At 38.8% G+C, this 18,800-nt stretch overlaps 1 protein-coding gene across 12 annotated transcripts in view; it reads right to left on the reverse strand.

Annotated features, from left to right (window-relative positions):
- CHD9 (chromodomain helicase DNA binding protein 9) overlaps nt 1-18,800 on the reverse strand; it is a 230,944-nt gene that overhangs the window by 57,537 nt on the left and 154,607 nt on the right. For all 12 annotated transcript variants that reach the window (XM_055145071.1, XM_055145070.1, XM_055145074.1 and 9 more), the window contains 8 exons: nt 17,000-17,121; nt 14,000-14,243; nt 10,515-10,691; nt 8,608-8,751; nt 8,238-8,493; nt 5,877-6,087; nt 3,498-3,693; nt 2-169 (listed from right to left, as the gene is read on the reverse strand). In XM_055145071.1, the coding sequence (XP_055001046.1) occupies nt 2-169; nt 3,498-3,693; nt 5,877-6,087; nt 8,238-8,493; nt 8,608-8,751; nt 10,515-10,691; nt 14,000-14,243; nt 17,000-17,121 (1,518 nt within the window). The remainder of the gene's footprint in view (nt 1; nt 170-3,497; nt 3,694-5,876; nt 6,088-8,237; nt 8,494-8,607; nt 8,752-10,514; nt 10,692-13,999; nt 14,244-16,999; nt 17,122-18,800) is intronic.

Raw genomic sequence — 18,800 nt, forward strand, 5'->3', positions numbered from 1 at the left:
CACCACCAACACTGCTTTCTCTTCCACTCATGCTCTGTAGCACAGCCTTATCTAAGCCCAGCTTCAGGCTGGCTCGGTCAAACATCTCTCTCTCATACGAGTTACGCGTTACTAGTCGGTACACTTTAACAGCCTTATTCTGGCCAATTCTGTGGCAACGAGCTTGAGCCTATGAAAAATGAAAAGTTATAGATTCAACTTATTTTACAAAACAGCACAAAAGTATGATACAAAAGGTACTTAGTAATAAACTAACTCAATAGCACAAAGATTATACAAGAATTTTGATACTAAATTAGATATGAACTTTGTCAAGAAATAAAGATAGCCACTAGAAAGATAAGTCCACAATCAATAATGAGGTAAATTTAAGCTTGTTGCAGAGAATACAACTCTATGAAGGATTATCATTTATTGAAAGGAGTCACAAGGCATAATTCTAGGCAAAAAAAGACTATGATGAGTGGGGCTGGAGAAATAGTCCAGGTGATAAAGTGCTTGCCTTACACGTGAATGAACCTGGTTCAATCCCTGGCACCCTTATAGTCCCTGAGCACCACCAGGAGTACTTCATGACTAATTCAGAGTCAGGAGTAAGTCCTGAGCACCGCTGGGAGTTTACATAAAAAAACAATAACAACAACAACAAAACAAAACAAAAACCCCCCAAAAAACATTATGAAAAAAAAATATTTTTAGTTGCCATTTTTATATTTTTAAAGCAACGCAGGTTATAAACTTAAAATCAAGCCTGGAGCTGTCGTGAGAACTAATGGGCTTAGTGTTTGCTCTGCATCAGGAAACACCAGTCTCGAGCACCACAGGGTCCCTTTCAAGGACTGTGGCGAGTTCACCACCCCCCCAAGAAAACGAATCCAAGTTTCTAAATTTAGTATATTATCAACCAAGTTTCCAATGTATTTTAATTAAGTGGGGAATTTTACAGGAGATAAAAATGTAAGATAACCCCAATTTTATTAAAACAGAATTATCTAAACATGTTGGATAATAACAACATCACAAATTACAGACAGCCTCATACTGGCAGAGCGTATGCTTCACATATGTAAGATCCTGGGTTCTATGCCTGGAGACACACACACACACAGACACACAGACACACATTCTTTGTGCTTCACTGGGTTGATGTCTGGGTACTTTCTCGCTCTCCCAGTATCTTTTCTTCAAACTATTAACAATACTCCCAATTATTTCAAGATGATTAAATAATAAATTTTGGCTCTAAAACTCATGGTGGCATTTGATGCTCTACCCTTTGTTAGCATCTTTATTCTTTGTTTTGCTTCTCTGGGAGTGGGGACTACCCTGTGGTGCTTGGGGGAGCTACTCTGGGCGCAGTGCTCAGGGGTTGCTTCTGGTGAAGCAAAGGAAGTGCTCGAGCCCTTTGCACCACCTCTCTGCTCCCCGAGATCTCACTGATTCCATACCCTTTTTGTGCCCTTTACAACAGAAATTTCTGAAGTAACAGCTTATACTTTCTTAAGGTACAGCAAACTATAAAAACCTACTTTAAAAATTGGTCTCAAAAAATAAAATTAAATTAAAAAGTTGATATAAAAAGTGAGTGTTCCAAAGACTAGATCTACACTAGCATTAAACGAGTAGAGCCAACTGAGAGAGAAAGTCGAGGAATATGACAATTTTTTCACTCCTTCTCAGGTTCCACATGTCACACTTTTTGGCAGGTGTGGAGGGTTGGAGCGACAGCACATGATGCTCAGGGGTCATTCCTGGCTGTGCTCGAGGGACCATGTGGGATGCTGGGGATCGAACCCAGGATGGCAACATGTAAGGCAAGCACCCAACCCACTGTACTAATGCTCCAGTCCCTCCACATGTACTGTATTATTTACTTTAAATCAACTTTTATATGTTATACACACCCTCGGAAGATATAAAACTTTGCATTACAGAAGAAAACAATTGTGATTTGGGTCTAACCTAGAAAGGAAGAAGCTGTAGCTTTGAACTAAATGTGGCCAAATAAGTGAGAATTGTGACTACCATGGAAAAAAGGGGCTATATAAATCAGCGGTTTCCAACAGCCAATAGGAAAATAAGCTCCTGCAAGACTGACACAAAGAATGTACTCAACAAAGACTGAAAGCAACTGGAACAGGGTCTGGAGCAATGGCACAATGGCTAGGGTCCTTGTCTTGCCCCTGGTGCAGCCGACCCAGGCTGGATCCCTGGCACGCATATGGTCCTCTGAGTAGAGTGCCAGGAAAAAGCCCTGTGGACAGATAAGTGTAGCCCCCAAAGCCAAACCAACAAACAAAACCCAATCCAAAATACTGGTCAACAGAGAGCTTATCTGACCCACAATGTCTAAATTATTCACTAATTGGCATTTTAGAGGGACAGTTTCCCCTTGATATAATCATGTGTGTATCTGTCTCCAGGGATCAAACCCAGGGGGACTTCTATAATTTGAAGTCGTCACACACATGGCAGGTATAAACTTTATTTTATTTACTTACTTAAGCATTTTGGGATGGTACATACGATGATTCTGGGGCCTCTCCTAGATAAGCGCTTTGGGGGTTGCTTCCACCAGTGCTCAGAGGACCATGCGGTGCTGAGGATGAATTCTGGCATCCATCAAGCAAAGCATGTGCTCCCAGCTTGTTGAGCTATCTCTGCATCCCCATAAAACTTATCCTTTATCAAAAGTTTTACTATCAAGAATAATTAATATATGCGCTGAAGTGATAGTGCAGCAGGTAGGGTGCTTGCCTTGCATGCGGCCAACCTGGGCTGGATTCCCCCAGACAGTTTCCTGAGCCCCGCCAGGAATGATCCCTGAGAGCAGAGCCAGGAATAAGCCCTGAACACTGCCAAATGTGGCCCCAAAACCAAACTGAAAGAAATTTTGTATTTGCTATTGTGTCTAGTTAAGGCAATATTGATTGTAGTGAAATTAATAAGAAAAAAACAATTTTTTCTTACACTTTTTATTCTTTTAACATCTTTCCTACATGTAAATCTTCTGCAACTCTATTTATAATATTTTTAAAATTTCTATGAAGTTTACACATGCCCCAACTTTCTATAGTATTTTATAAAAAGAGACACTGGGTTATATCTTAATTCTATGCATGCTATAGTTTATGATAACTGAGAAGATTGAATGAAATAAGCAAATACATATTTATAAGTAAAATCTTGAAAATTTTATTACAGTAAGTTGTTCTTAAAGTTTAAATCTCTCATAATTTTACATAATATGCGTTGAACAAGCACTATATTCAAGCAGATAAATCCTTTTAGAAGTTAGTAACTTATGACTATTTTATTACAGTTTATAAAATATAATCACTATTTAATTTTCACTGACTTAAAATTATTTCACCTATTTTATTTGGCACAGATATTTCTTTGGGAAATAAAAATGTCAAGTAAAATATGAAAGAGATAGATTATTAAAAATAGTAACAGGAACTTTAAAAGATTTTTTAGTCAAGAAATTTATTTACCTGAAGGTCATTTTGAGGATTCCAATCAGAATCAAAAATTATACATGTATCAGCTGCAGTTAAGTTGATGCCTAACCCACCAGCTCGCGTACATAGAAGAAAAACAAATCGATCTGAATCAGGTTTACTAAATCTATCTATAGCAGCTTGTCGAAGATTCCCTCTGACTCTTCCATCAATTCGTTCATATAAATATCTATTAAATGAAACGCAATAAATTTACATAGATGAATATAAAGAAAATGAAGAAAATCTCTGAAAAGCAAAGTCATTTTGTTTACAATAAATTTAAGAAATAATATATTTCAACAAATTTCTGTGGTTTTTTAACTCTTGGGATTGATGCTAAGGAGGAAAAATAAAGTAAAATAAAGATATAATAGCTCTGGTTCCCTGGATATTTAAGTAAAATACTATTAAAACAATACCATTTTCATAGATTGGAATAATAAAATGCAATCCACAAAACCATTTTACTGTAATGCCTTTTTTATACAAGAAGCAAAAAAACTTCATAAAACTTCATAGAAAAGGCCCAAAATTGTTTGTCTCAATCATATTACTTTTCAAGTAATATATTTGTAACGATAATCTGTTAAGGTCTAACAATACTTTATAGTCATACTGTCAAGCAATTTTTAACTTCTTTTACTTTTTAAAATAAGAAAACTAACAAACTGCTAGACATCAATAAAAAGCAGAATACAAAAAAACCATAGAAACTAAAACAGGAACTCATGTGTTATTTGTCATACAACTTCTGGTTCAAGATACTTCTTCCCATATATGATTAATGTACTACTCTCAGCAGCAGTTCCATTCTTATCGCTAGGACCTGTGAAAAGGGGTGTGAGACTCTCACAGAAGGTGACTGATCAAAAAGAAATTCATTTTGTTTGTTTCTTTTGTTTTGCAGGGCACCTGGCAGTATTCGAAGGCTATTATTCCCAGCTCTGTGGGGGGATCCTGAAGAACATGCCATGCTGGGATCAAACCCAGCCTAGTGAGATTGAATCACATGCAAAACACCAGCTCAGTCTGTTGAGCTGTAACTCCCATTCGAATTTGAGGTTTGGGGTTTTCTATAAAACAGATGTGTGCGTATACACATATATAAACACATATATATGTATATACAAAACCTATCTAATCAAAGGTTTAAGTCTAAGGAGATTTAGAAAAAGTAAAATAGTCATCTTCACAAATACTGCAATTTAAGTTATTTTCTAGGCTATGAAATTGAATGCAGAGAGAGAGAGCGGAGAGAGAGAGGGAGAGGGAGAAAGTGTCTGTCATAGTGGCAGACTTGGGAATATAGCAGGAAACTGGGGCATTGGCGGTGTGAAATGTACACTGGTGGCAGAACTGTGTTGGAACATTGTATGACTGAATAATCCTGAACAACTCTGTAACTGTATATCATCATGATTCAAGTACCAAAAAAAAAGTTGAATGCATAAAGATTTTGGAATGAGGCTGAAGGAAAGAAACACTCATCCTAAAAATGGAACTAGAAATAAAAATGAAAATGAACACTATCTCTGAGAGTATAAACGGGTAGAAACATGCTTTTTTATAAGGGTCACAAGTCACCGAACTAAAAATTTGCAGTGCAACCTTCAGATTTTATTAATGTTGATATCTTACTGTACCACAAGTGATCTCTTGAACTAGCATGTGTATATTATCCTACTTATCTAAACACTGATTAGATAATATTTAAACACATCACTGCTGCACACCTAATAAAACTAAGCAAAAACACATATTTAACAAGTCAGAAGATAAAAGCATGAACATATTTATTTTTCAATGGTAAGATGTCCTTTATTTGATGTTTTATTGGCTTACAAGAGTATAAATGTTTATAAGTTTTGGGGTTACGATGCTACCACCAGCACAAACAAGTTTAAATAGTATATAGTAAAAGACCAAGTACAGCAAATTCAGATTCTTATTAAGCAATAAATTATACCCAAAAAGCCTCTTGATTCATCTTTGTTCAAGTTTAAACATGGCTATAAATATTTTTAAAGTGCCATCATCATTAATGTGTATAGTCAAGCAAAGCCTATACAAATAAACAAATTCTTAGTTTCCAATTTGGAAATTGATGGGTAATATCTATTTCCATCAATTTCCAAAATTTTCTTGATCGAGATCCTTAGCCTTGCTTACTACTTCAACAGCGGGCACAAGATCCTACACAATCTATAAACACTGATTTAAATCTAGATAAAGTGAGAGCATGCTTTAATTTGGATTACAATATAGTGCTACAAAACCTAAATTAATACACAACTTACATAGATTTATATCTTTCTTATATATAACAGAGCATAAGTCAGAGCATAAGACAGTGGATAAATTCTATCTTACCTTTTATGTATGAGATAGTCCTCTAGGATGTCAAGGCAGCGTACCATCTGAGAGAAGATGAGCACTTTATGACCGCCTGCTTTCATCTTGGGAAGCAATTTATCAATCAGAACCAATTTACCAGCAGACTGGATCATTGCTTGAAGATGAAAATCAGAAGCAGCTGGATTATAAGTGTCCCGAAATTCTCCAAGTATTTTCTCCTCAGCACCTGTCAAAGAAATGGTAAGATAAAATGCAGGCAACTCATAACTGCCTTAGTTAAAAAAGAAAAATCTGAATTAGGGCTCCTCTCCACCTCATTAACACATTAAAACTATCAAATGGCATGAGGCTGGAGAGATAGTACAGGGGTACGGCACTTGCCTTGCATGCAGCTGACTTGGTTTTAATCTCTGGTCCAACCCCAAGCCCCCACACCCTGAGCCCTGCCAGTTTCCTAAGTGCAGAGTCAGGAGTTACTCCTGAGCATCACTGCATGTGCCTCCAAAGCAAAATAAAATAGTCAATAGTATATACATTTAAAATAAATGTGAATTATTTGTCTTTGTGGCTAAAACCCACAAACACCACAATGTAATCCCATTGAGAATATAGACAAAGTCTTAAGCATCTTTTAAATCTCCCCTGGTATCTGGCCTAAAATCTAGTATGAAGTTTTATTTTCCTGAATGTTAAATTAATGCTCTTAGTGATCTTCACTAATGGGTGATCATAAGCAATCTCACATGCAGGGTGTCCTGTGGTTATCAAAACAGGGAAACCAGAAAACATTAAAAGGGAAGTCTGCAAGTGAGGGAGCTACTAGGCTAAAAATGGACCGATCTCAGATAAATTCAGGTGGCGAGTATCCACTCCCAGGAATAAGTGGAAAGACACTAAGGCACTATATGCTTTGCAAAAGGGGGAAGGTAGAGAACCAGTAAGACCTTAGAAGTTAATGCAGAAACACCACCTGCAGGTCTATGTTCACTGCAACCCTATTCACAACAGCCAGGATCTGGAAACAACCTGAGTGCCCGAGAACAGATGAATGGATAAAGAAGCAATGGCATACCTACACAATGGAATACTACACAGCTGTTAGGAAAAATGAAGTCATGAAATTTGCCTATAAATGGATAGACTTGGGGAATATGATGCTGAGTGAAATGAGTCAGAAGGAGAGGGCATGATATAGAATGACTGCATTTATTTGTGAGATAAAACAACAACAACAACAACACCAAACAACAGAACAGTATGAAACTAATAGCCAAGGCCAGGAAAAAATGGGCCAGGAGAACTAGTCAATGGTTTGAAATTACCACAACGGTGTGGGGGTGGAGAGTAGTCAAGATAGAGGAGGGTTCTTTATGACAACATTAGCTGGAAATGAACACTCTGGACAAGAACTGAGTGTTGAAAGTAGGTAAAAAGATACACATGAAAACCTTTCAGCATCTGTATCGAAAACCACAATGCCTAAAATGCAAGAGGAAGAGAGAGAAGAGAAAAGAGAGGTGCATCTTTTAAATCTCCCCTGGTATCTGGCCTAAAACCTAGTATGAATTTTTATTTGCTGAATGTTAAATAAAAGCAATCTGCACACACAGGGTGTGGGGGTGGGGGCTGGCTTGGAGGGGTGTGAGGGAAACTGGGGACGCTGGTGCTCGGAAACTGCACTGATGGAAGGATGGATGTGGAACATTGCACGACTGAAACCCAACCATGAACAGTTTTGTAATGTTCTATCTCATGGTGATTCAACTAAAAACAAAAGTTAACGTTGAAGCATAGGAATGGAAAGACATTAGCTGGGGAACCTGAACTGAAAAGAAACAAAATGTAAATCTGGAGGTCCAAAGGTGAGCATTTCTATCTTTTTGGTAATGAGAAATAAACCGGAGAAGTTAATTACAGTTCGTGTTAGAATAAACACAATGCCTGCTCTTAAAGTCTGGTATACCAAAATGGAACACTGTCCCTTGAGTTCATAGTGGCCCTTTTTAAAAATTTTTCTTAGTGCAGCTCCAGGGGCCTGGGCCATTTCCACTAATGCTCTGAAGGGGTGCTGACTGGTCAGACTGATGCACTGGAGTCACCAGGGCTCTTTCTGTCAGAGTACCATGTGATGCTGGAAATGGAACTCAGAATATCATACATGCTAGGAAGGTATTTACCATCTGGTCTATCTCCTTGGCCTGGTCACTGAAGGATCTTTAATCCGTCAGAATACCAGAGTGGAGAATTATTGGGGGGTGGAGGGGGGTTGTGGCTCATTGTAATGTCTACTAAATCTGAACTTCTATTGTTTTTTATTTGTATTTGTTATAAAAAGAATATACATATATATATATATATTTAATCCTTCTTAGCTACCTTTGATAAGATATGGATGATTACAACATTTTCTGAGCTCCATCATGGTATTGACCAAGTTTGGTACATTAGTCTGCCCTGCTCCTTTGGATAAAAATGAAAAGTTCTTTTCCAAAATAGCCCGGTAGTATTTCTTTTGAATATTAGTAAGCTCTACTTCAATAATGGTTTCTTCCTTTGGTGCCAACTTCTTTTCCACATCTTCTTTCAATCGCCTCAACATCATTGGTTTTAGGATAGCCTGAAGTTTTTGCACCTGTATAAAAAATGATGAAAGACAAGTTAAAATACACAGACACTCAGTTACACATACATGCACATTATTACAATATGAGAGGTAATGAACAATTTATAAAAACCAGCAGGATACCTGTTCCTCTGTTTTCAGATCCCCAAATTCTTGCATAAATGTAGATTCAGAAGGAAACCTCAAGGGCTCTAGAAAGTGTAAGAGACTGAACAGTTCTTCAACTGTATTTTGGAGAGGTGTACCAGTCAAAAGCACCTTGTGTTCCTATAGAAGCAAGAATAATTCAAATCAAAATACAACAATACTAAATTTATTTTAAAATCTGATAAAGGTTAATGATAAGTGTTTGAAAAGTATATGTTTTGCTCACAATTTTCTTTAGTCAACTCATTATCTTTACCCAGGAAGCTTTATTTACATTCGTAAGCACTTTATAAAGCTATCAATCTCAAATTTCAATTTGCATCATTCTCGTGTTACTTTGCATATATTTTTCCTATTCATGTCTTTTTTGTTTTGTTTTGGGCACACCTACTGATGTACAGGGCTGATTCCAAGCTCTGAACTTAGGGATCACTCCTGGAGGGCTAAGGGTGGGGGTGCATATGGGGACGAAAGGGCTGTTTGCAAGTAAGGTAAATGGCGTACCCTCTGGCACCAACCTACTCATCCTTTTAAAATAAAAGTTTTAAAGTATAATTAAGAAGCATAATAATGATAGTAAAAGCCATTTTCATGAAGTCCTAATCTAAATATTTGTATATGTCTGTATATCTGCACACAAGCGTGTATATCTGTAGAGAAACCTACACCAACTGACATATTGGATTAAAGAGTGGAACTGGGGGGCTGGAGAGATAGCACAGAGGGTAGGGCGTTTGCCTTGCACGCGGCCGACCCGGGTTCGAATCCCAGCATCCCATATGGTCCCCTGAGCACCGCCAGGGGTAATTCCTGAGTGCATGAGCCAGGAATGACCCCTGTGCATTGCCAGGTGTGACCCAAAAAGCAAAAAAAAAAAAAAAAAAGAGTGGAACTGGGAATGGGAATGAAGTAGGAGTCAAACAGAGTATCAGGTTGGATCCCTGGCACCCAATGGACCCCCAAACCCACAGGAATGATCCCTGAGCACAGCAAAGTGTGGCCCAGCCCTGCTTCCCTAAATCAGCTTGAATTCCACTCATTCATCATAGCAATATATACTAAGCATATAGAATTGCAGAGTAACTTTAATCCATTATCATGATTCAATGAAAGGGTTTTTCCTGAGGCCTTCCACACTCAGGAATGCCTACGGTTCACTCTCAGGGTTCACTGCTCTCGCCCAGCAACACAAGGCATGGCTGCAGTAGGGCCACGCCATGCCGATGGTGCTTGGACACTACAATGGCCGCATGCAGCAGTGCATTTGGCCAGTAAGAGCTGGCCCTGGCAGCACTGGCTCAGTCTGCCATGCGGCACTGAGGATCAGACTGGGGCCGTATGCATTAGGGTGTGCATTCCGGCCCTTTGAGAGAGCTTTTGAGAAAGGAGTCAATCTTCATTTAAACTGTGTACAGTCCACTGGGGTTCTCTTCATTTTATTCTCATTAACCCAAAGCTTTTTGGAGGAAAGAGCAGAAAGACAACTTCAAGTCTGGGGCCTCTCAGGGAATTCAATGGGCTGGAGTATATGCTCTGCTCTTCCTGCAGGGGGCACTAACAATCTCCATCACTGCACTGTCCCCACGGCACTGCCAGAAGACACAGCGAGCACCACAGCCTTGAGCACCACCATTGTGGCCACAAAAGAAAACGGTATCTTAAATCTCAGAAGACAAATGAGATGCGCTTTTCTCCCTCAAAGCAAAATAGCCTTAATTAAAACAGGTAAAAACAGGTATGCACACACACACACACACACACGTATCTATTCTCCTAGAAACAAACAAAATCCCACAATTTTTTAGTATTAGGGCTCTCTCTCCCTCTTTCTTACTATTTTGTTAGGAAAATGAATTAAGTCATAATGAGGGTAAGTTACCTACCAGGTTCATAAGTTTCAGACCTTCTAGAAGTTTGCAATTTTTGTTTTTTAACCTATGTGCTTCATCAATAATCACACATCGCCATTCAATTGCATTAAGCTCTCCACAGCCTCCAAGAATCATTTCGAAAGTGGTTATGATAGCCTGGAATCTGTAAGCTCCTCGAATGATACGCCCCTAGAAATTTATTACCAAACACAATAATTTCTTTAGAATATTACAATCTACTTTAATTTAAATTCCGGTGTTGGTTAAAATTTAAATTCCTGTCAAAAAGCATTAACAGTTATCTTACAACATTTGCTTAATAGTTACATGTTTGTATTTGCAAAGATAAGATTAAAAATGAGAAATTTTTTTCATTTGTAGGATATGAAAAAAATGAACATAATATGAGACTAATACCCAAGGACAGTATGAATGAGGGCCACGTGAACTGGTCCATGGTTGGAAGCTGGAGGGTGGGGGGGAGAGGCGGTTAGGACAGAGAAGGGACCACAATAATAGTTGGAAATGATCACTCAGGACAAGAACTGGGTGCTGAAAGGAGGTAAAGGGATATACATGATAACCTTTCAGTATTTGTAATGTGAACCATAATGTACCAAAGGTGTGGGGAAGCAGGGAGTGTCTGTCATATGGCACCCAAAAGGGAAACTGGGGACACTGGTGCTGGGAAATGTACACTGGTGAAGGGGTGGGTGAAGAAACATTTTATGACTGAAACCCAATCACAGACAAGTTCGTAACAGTGTATCTCACAGTGATTAAATGAAAAGATTTTTTTTTAAATAAGAAATCTTAGCATCAAAATCATGTTAGATCCTTGTTTTAAAGGAATTATTCCTACACAACTGAATGGTTTATAATTACATCAAAGTACTATTATTTTTGTTTTTGGGATACATCTGGCGATGGTCAGGGGTTACTCCTGACTCTGCACTCAGAAATTTCTTGTGGAGGTGTATTGGGGACCATATGGAGATGCCGGGGATTGAACCTTGTTTGGCTGCGTGCAAGGCAAGCGCCCTCCCTGCTCTGCTATCACACCGGCCTTGGGAAATATTTCCTGATAAAATATTTTATAACTTTAAAAGTTGGAGTAACAATTTTAGGTGAAGAAAGAAAAGATCACTATAAAATCTGGCCACCAAATTTCAGTATGTTTATTATTTATATAGAACATGTGTAATAGCATGATTTATGTGTGTGCATATATACAGAGAATAGTAGGTAAGTAATGGCAACATTAACTAACCAAGCTTATTTATTGAATAAATATGCTCAATAAATGTGCCAGGCTCTGCTCAAGTTGCTGGAGCTATAGCAGCAAGTATTACCCAAGGGCCGGGGTACATATAGCTCACAGGTCTGGGTGCATGCCAGTCCAATGTCCAGCACGGCACAGTCCCCTGAATCCACCGAAACCAATACCGAGCAAAGAGTTAAGAGTAGCCCCTGAGAACAACTGCATGTGGCCCCCAAAACAAAAAATAACCAAAGAAAAAAATATCCAAGAGCTGAAGAGATAATATAGCAAATAAGGTGTTTGCTTTGCACATAGCAGATCCAGGTTCAATCCCCCACAGTGTTTGGATATTGTTCCCCAAACACTACCAGAAGTAATCCCTGAGCATTATCAGATGTGACCACCACAAAATTATCCAAGTGAAACAATATTGCAAAGATTCAAATGTAGGAAATAATCATTAAGGAAAACAACTTAAGTAAAACAAAAAACCAAAAAGGATGATGGAATGAAAGATAGATGTGAAATCATAAATATGGGGTTGGCTGGGCAGATGTCTTAGAGAGCGGGAGTGCATCATCTATATGCAGGAGCCCCAAGTTCAATCCCTGGCACCGAATAGTGCAGTTGTGTCCCCAGAAAGCAAACCAATTAAGGATGTGGGTAAGTAATCTTTGCAATTTTTAAAGAGTAGCTGCGAGGTCATGCCTGAGTAGTGCCTGAGCACAGTCCTGATGATGAGGGAGAAAGCTTTGTTCTTTGAAGATTTAGAGAGAAAAGCACTCTTGGAGTAAGTACCAAGTATGACAGCCCTAATGTGGGACTACTGTTTATAAACACAGCCAGAAAGTCAGAGTAGCAACAATCCAGAGAGTGGAAGGGATGATATTGTAAAGGGGTTTGAAAGCATGTAGGTACTTTGAATTCTTCTAAGAAGCTATTAGAGTAATCAAGAGTTTTGAGAAAAGAAGTGTCCTGAATTCACTGAGAAACATACTACCTTTTCCTATAGTGGTAGGAGGAACGTCAGAGGAGAGGAGAGTAAGCGGCTGATTAAGGGGCTGTCATGGCAAGAGACAGCCATTGTAGGCTATGAGAAAACCTCTGCAATTTTTAAAGAGTAGCTGTGAGGTCAGGCCTTGCATGTGGCTGATGCAAGTTTGACCCCCGGCATCTGATACACCTGAGCACGACCAGGAGTAATTCCTGAATGTAGAGCCAGGAGTTATCCCCATAAAAAAAGCCGCCTCCCCCAAAAAAATAAAGTTTAAAGGAACAACAAAACAGGCTGTTAGAGACCACCATCAGAACCACTCCTGGCAGTACTTTGGGGGGCATTTGGTGCCAAAAAGTGAACTTCACAATTCCAGACATATGCTCTACTTACTTGGGTGAGCTACCTGCCCATTTGGGGAGGTGGGGGGAGGATGAGCAACTTCTGGCTCTGTGCTCAGGGATCACTCCTGGCAGTGCTCAGGGGACTCCATGCACTGCCACAGAGCAACCTGGCTTGGCTGCATGCAAGGTTAAGTGCCTTCATGCTTGTGCTATGTCTCCAGCCCTTCATACTTGATAACTTTGCTTGAAAAGTCATGTGACTGCTATTCAAAACTACAACTTCGCACTTTACATTTTTTTACCTTTCTGCTAAAAAATTCTTTCTTATAATATTATTAATTTTATGATTATTACTATATTTAGCAAAAAAAATTAAGAAATCTGCCCTAAAGATTAAGTGGCCAATCAAAATGGGCCTCCAAGATACAAAGGAGACAACAGCATTACACTATTAGAGTAGTGAAATGACCAATCTGAGAGGAAAAAGTTAACAGTATGGCTACATCAATACATAAAACAAAAACTATGGCTTCATATAAATACACACTTAAATCCATGGCACTCACTGGAAATTTAAATTTGTTAAGTGGAGTATAAAAGGTCTGGAGGATAGAGAGAAATTTAACTTACATTTAAAAATACTAATTAAAACAAAAAGGATACAATAAAATTTGTACAAGTTTATGAATCAATGAATTGATTACAGTGAATGAGCGATAAACCTTATACTCATCAAGCAGTTAAATTTTACTGTAAAATAAACATGATTAAGAGATGAACCAAGATCTAACTAGGCAATTCACATCCATCCTTAATTTGAAAGCAATTAATTAGTATGCACTGCTTATTCCTTTCAAACCTGACCTTTGAGACAATGAAAAAAGTATCAATCACATACCTGTGAATCCCTGAAGTACATCTCATATTGCTGTATCATTTGCCTGCTAATTAGGCTCCCGTGGTAAACCACAACATTAATATCTGTCCACGTACGAAATTCTCTCTCCCAGTTGGCAATAGTAGAAAGTGGAGCAATGATGAGGAAAGGTCCTCTTATACCAGTCAAAAGGATTTCGTAGAGGAATGTAATTGACTGAATGGTTTTGCCAAGACCCATTTCATCTGCTAAAATGCAGTTTCGTCTGAAATAAATAGATCCATGAATATATTGGGGTTTTCAATATACTATGATGTTTTTAAAGATAAACACACAAACATGACCAAAGATCAAGTTGAAATACAGACTGCAGTTAGTTGAAATACAGACCAAATACACTAAACATTACAATTTCATTACACTCATGCAAAGGAAAAACTGTAACTTGTTAAATTACAAAATAAAAATATAAGATGTTTAATTTTGTCTTTTTTTGTATTGAGGCCACACTTGGCAGTATTTGGGGGGCCATGAGATGACAGGAATTGAACCCAGGCTCCTAATGCAAAGCCTGTATTCAGCCTGGGTGTCTGACAAGCTGTGTGTGGGGAGGGGGAGGGCGAGGAAGGAAGGGGGCTGAGGTCATATCTTGGGGTAGTCAGGGGTTATTCCAGGCAGTGTTCAGAGGACCATATGTGGGACGTGAACCAAGGGTGTCACCACAGTCACACGGCAAGGCACGTGCCTTACCTCCTGTACTATTTCTCTGGCCCTGATTTTTAAAGAAAGAAACAGTAAGACCAAAGCAAGCTACATAGAGTATTTGTTCAGCAGGCATTTAGTAAATACCTTCTCACTCTTGGGGACAATGTGAGACAGGATACAAAAGAATAGAATATGTTCTCTGGCTTCCTTGCATCAGAAAAGCAGACATGCAAATAGTCACACAATGTACTGTCACAGGAACAGAAACAAGGCAATGGTTTTAACCTTGCTCTGCATTAGAGAGCCTGAAAGCTTCAAAGAAACAGGAAGTCATGGCCTTTCCCTACATATCTGAGACTATGTAAGAGGGTAAAACAGCAGTAACTGAAAAAAAGAGGCTTCGGGTTAAGGACGCAGCACAGCCTGGTATGTGCTTACTATGTAACCTACCCAGGTTTGAATTCCAACACCAAACATAGCCCTGAGCATGCACAGCCAGAAGTTAAGTCCTGAACACCACTGTTTGTGGCCCAAAGTCCAATATATAAAAGTCTCACAAATGGTTATGAAATATGGCCAACTAGGAATCATCAGTAATAAATTTGTTAGAAAAGTTGTTATTAGTAAGTATATATTGGGCTAAAAGAGATGAGAAAAAAAAACTTCAAAAAAAAAAAAAAGGTTAAGGTGGGGGGGCCCAACTTGATAGTACAGCAGGGAGAGCGTTTGTCTTGCAAGGAGGCCGACCTGGGTTCATTCCTCGGCAACCCATACAGTCCCCTGAGCACCATCAGGAGTGATCCCTGAGTGCAGAGGAAGGAGTATCCCCTGTGCAGTGCCGAGTGTGACCCAAAAAGGAAAAAAAAAAAGAGAGAGAGAGAAAGCAAGAGAAAAAAGCGGGAACACAGAGAGCTCAGCTGTCTGGAACACATGATTTGCACACAGCAGGCCGAAGATAAATCCCTGAGCAACAGGAGTGACCGATACCCTAGTATGGCAGCTGGAAGAGCCTCAGCATTATTGAGGATACCCCTATCCCCCAAAACCAACCTTCCCCCCAAAACAAACAAAGCAAACAAAAGTCAAAGGGGGTGTAGGAGAAGTTAAGCAGAAGGTCAATAATCAGTAAGATTTTGCCACAGGGCACAGCAAAGGAACTTAAGTAAGAAGAACACCACCAACTGGGAAATTAGGAAACCACATGCATAGTACAGTTTTTGGGGAAGTAAGCCCTGGTCACCCCTGGGTGTTACCCCCAAACAAAATATTACTATTCTAGTTTATTTTGAGGAGTCCTCCCAAGAAGTGCTCAGGAGACCAGAGTCCCATCAGAGAGAGTCTCAGACAGTCAAGTTTTTGGTTCAGTGTGAGGGTCTGTGTGCAGGGCTGTTGCGTGCTGCAGCTCTGTCTACCCAGGACTACCCAGGTAGTACATACCCGGGTGGCTTGGGAGGGCTGTGATAAAGGGCTAAAGGAGAAGCTGAAAGCCATCTTAAAAAACAATACAAGCAATGGAAAGAGATACTGAAGAAAGACCAAAATTTTAAAAATAATAAATTGTTTTACCTGGAACTTTTTAAAGCATTTTTTTTGGGTTATACCCAGGGTATGCAAGCATTAATCCTGATTTTATGTTTAAGAGTGACTCCTGGCTTTTCAAACAGAACCACACGTGGTGCCAGGGAATAAACAGGGATCAGCCATATGCAAGGCAAGCACTTTACCCCCGGGTAACATTTCTCTGACCCTGAAAGGTCCTTTTGGGGAAAATGATGATTTAATAGTAAGAAAATATACAAACCAAAGAGCAATGTACAGATAACAGGTTTCCAAAGCTCCACCTTATTTTGCTAATACTAATAACAGTGTCTATATATTGCTTATTCATATAGATTACTATCTCAACCATGGCATCAATTTTTACTTCCTTTAAAAAATCATTTTTTTTTAATCCAGAAAAAAAGTGAGGTAAGGAATACAGCAAAAGCACAGCATTTAGGGTGCATAAGGCCAATCTGGATTTGATCTCTAGCATATCATATGGTCCTCCTTGCACGTCCAGGAGTAATTCCTGAGTGCAGAGCCAGAAGGAACCCATAGCAAAAACAAAAATAAAGTGAGGAAAGATTCCATAAAGCATTTAGAACAACTTGGCATATAATAAAAGGCAAATAATATAATAATTAATAAAACAATGAATTAATTCATTTTGATATATTTGCTTTCTTCTTTTTTGATCTGCACATATTTAATGCAATATACTAACCCAAATCTTAACAGCACAGTCAATTTTTCTCCTATTAAGATTTGACATACCTATTGTACCAATTGAACAAGAGCCAGTTGAGTCCTTCCAGTTGATATTCCCTGAGTTGATTGCCATTTTTATAGTCCCTGGATTGTTCTATTTTTTTCCAAATATTAGAGGGAGGACGATCCTTTGTGAAAAAGTAAAGAATAATGTATTTCAGGTTTTTTCATTCTTCTCATACATAGTAAAATCATTGTCTTAAAAATAATTATAGAAGCAAAACATTATGTGGTGTCATAATGAAAGTATAACAAGTATCTCAAGACCAAACCACTTCTACATAAAACACTTCCAAAAAATGAAGAGGAAGGTGTATCCTACAGATTACTTTCTGAAGCCCTGGTACCAAAATCAGACAATACTGCATGAAAACTATGTATCAATATCCTTTATGAACAGGATATAAAATACATAATAGAATCTAGCACATGAAATCTAATGATACACATAAAAGTTTGTCTTTTTAAAAAACAATTGAGTTTATCTTTTTTTTGAGCCTTCCCAGTGGTACTGGGCAGTACAATCTACCAGAGTTACAGGATGCTGTACTTGGAAGGCAAGTGGTGTCGGGAGTTAAAGCACCAGTTCAAGCCGGTGCTCCATCCCTTTGAGCTACATCCCTGGCTCCCAAGCAGTATGTTTTGCGAGAATGTTAAGTTTAATGTGCTAATTAACCAGCTGATCAATAAACTAGAAATCAAAGATAAAAATCTCAACAGATGCAGAAAAAGAAATGGAAAAAAATCAGTTTGGTAAAAACTCATTAAACATCGAATAGGCACAAATTTCTCAATCAGACATGGTACATCTCTGAAAAAGCCAAAATTAATTATTATGACTAATGGTGAAAGACTGAATGATTTCTCCCTAAGATCAGGGAGAATCAAAGCTATCTACTAACACTAATTCTATTCAAAGTTGTATTGCAGTTTATAACAAGTGCAATTCAGCAAGAAATAAATGTTATCAACACTGGAAAGGACAAAGCAAAGGTATCTTAATTTATGGCATGAGGGGCCTGAGCAATATCTTAATGTGGGCAGGATACTGGCCTTCCACGTGGCTGACCTGGGTTCGATCCTCAGCATCCCATATGGTCCCCCAAGCACCACAAGGAGTAATTTCTGAGTGCAGAGCTAGGAGTAAACCCTACTTTGCCAAGTGTGATCCAAAAAGCAAAAACTAGGGCCATAGTGGAGTATGATGGGTAAGGCTCTGGTATTGCACATGCTAACTCAGGTTTAACCTTTAACACCCCACAAAGATTCCCCGAGTCTAACCCAGGGATGATCCCTGAGTGCTGAGTCTGGAGTAAACACTGAGTACCATGGGTATGGACCAAAAATGAAACAAAAAATTCTGTGAAATCTAGCAAAAACAGGTAAAATAAGGTTTTAGCAAGGATGCATGTTACAAATAAGTATACAAATTTTTCACAGATACTGCAGCAATACTTTTAAAAAAGGAACAAAACACGCAGCTCCAAGGATAGGTAGTGCATATGCTATCTACATATGTGGCCTTGGCAAAACCAGGCCACACACAGCAAAATCAGGTCCAGCACTACCACCTCTACAGCAAAACTATAACCAAATTAAAAACCAACAAAAACAACAATTCAGGGCTGGGGAGATAGAAGAGCATCCTTTGCATACAGTAGCTCTGGGTTCCATCCATAGCCTAACATGATCCCTTAAGAATCTCGGCAGTAAACCCCAAAGAGTAGCAATCAGCACCAATAAGTATAACACCCAAAATAAACCACCACAAAACCTCTAAGACCCTAAAGTTCTCAGGTTTTTAGGG

Source organism: Sorex araneus, chromosome 8 (genome assembly GCF_027595985.1).
Source record: "Sorex araneus isolate mSorAra2 chromosome 8, mSorAra2.pri, whole genome shotgun sequence".
NCBI classification, from domain to species: Eukaryota; Metazoa; Chordata; class Mammalia; order Eulipotyphla; family Soricidae; genus Sorex; species Sorex araneus.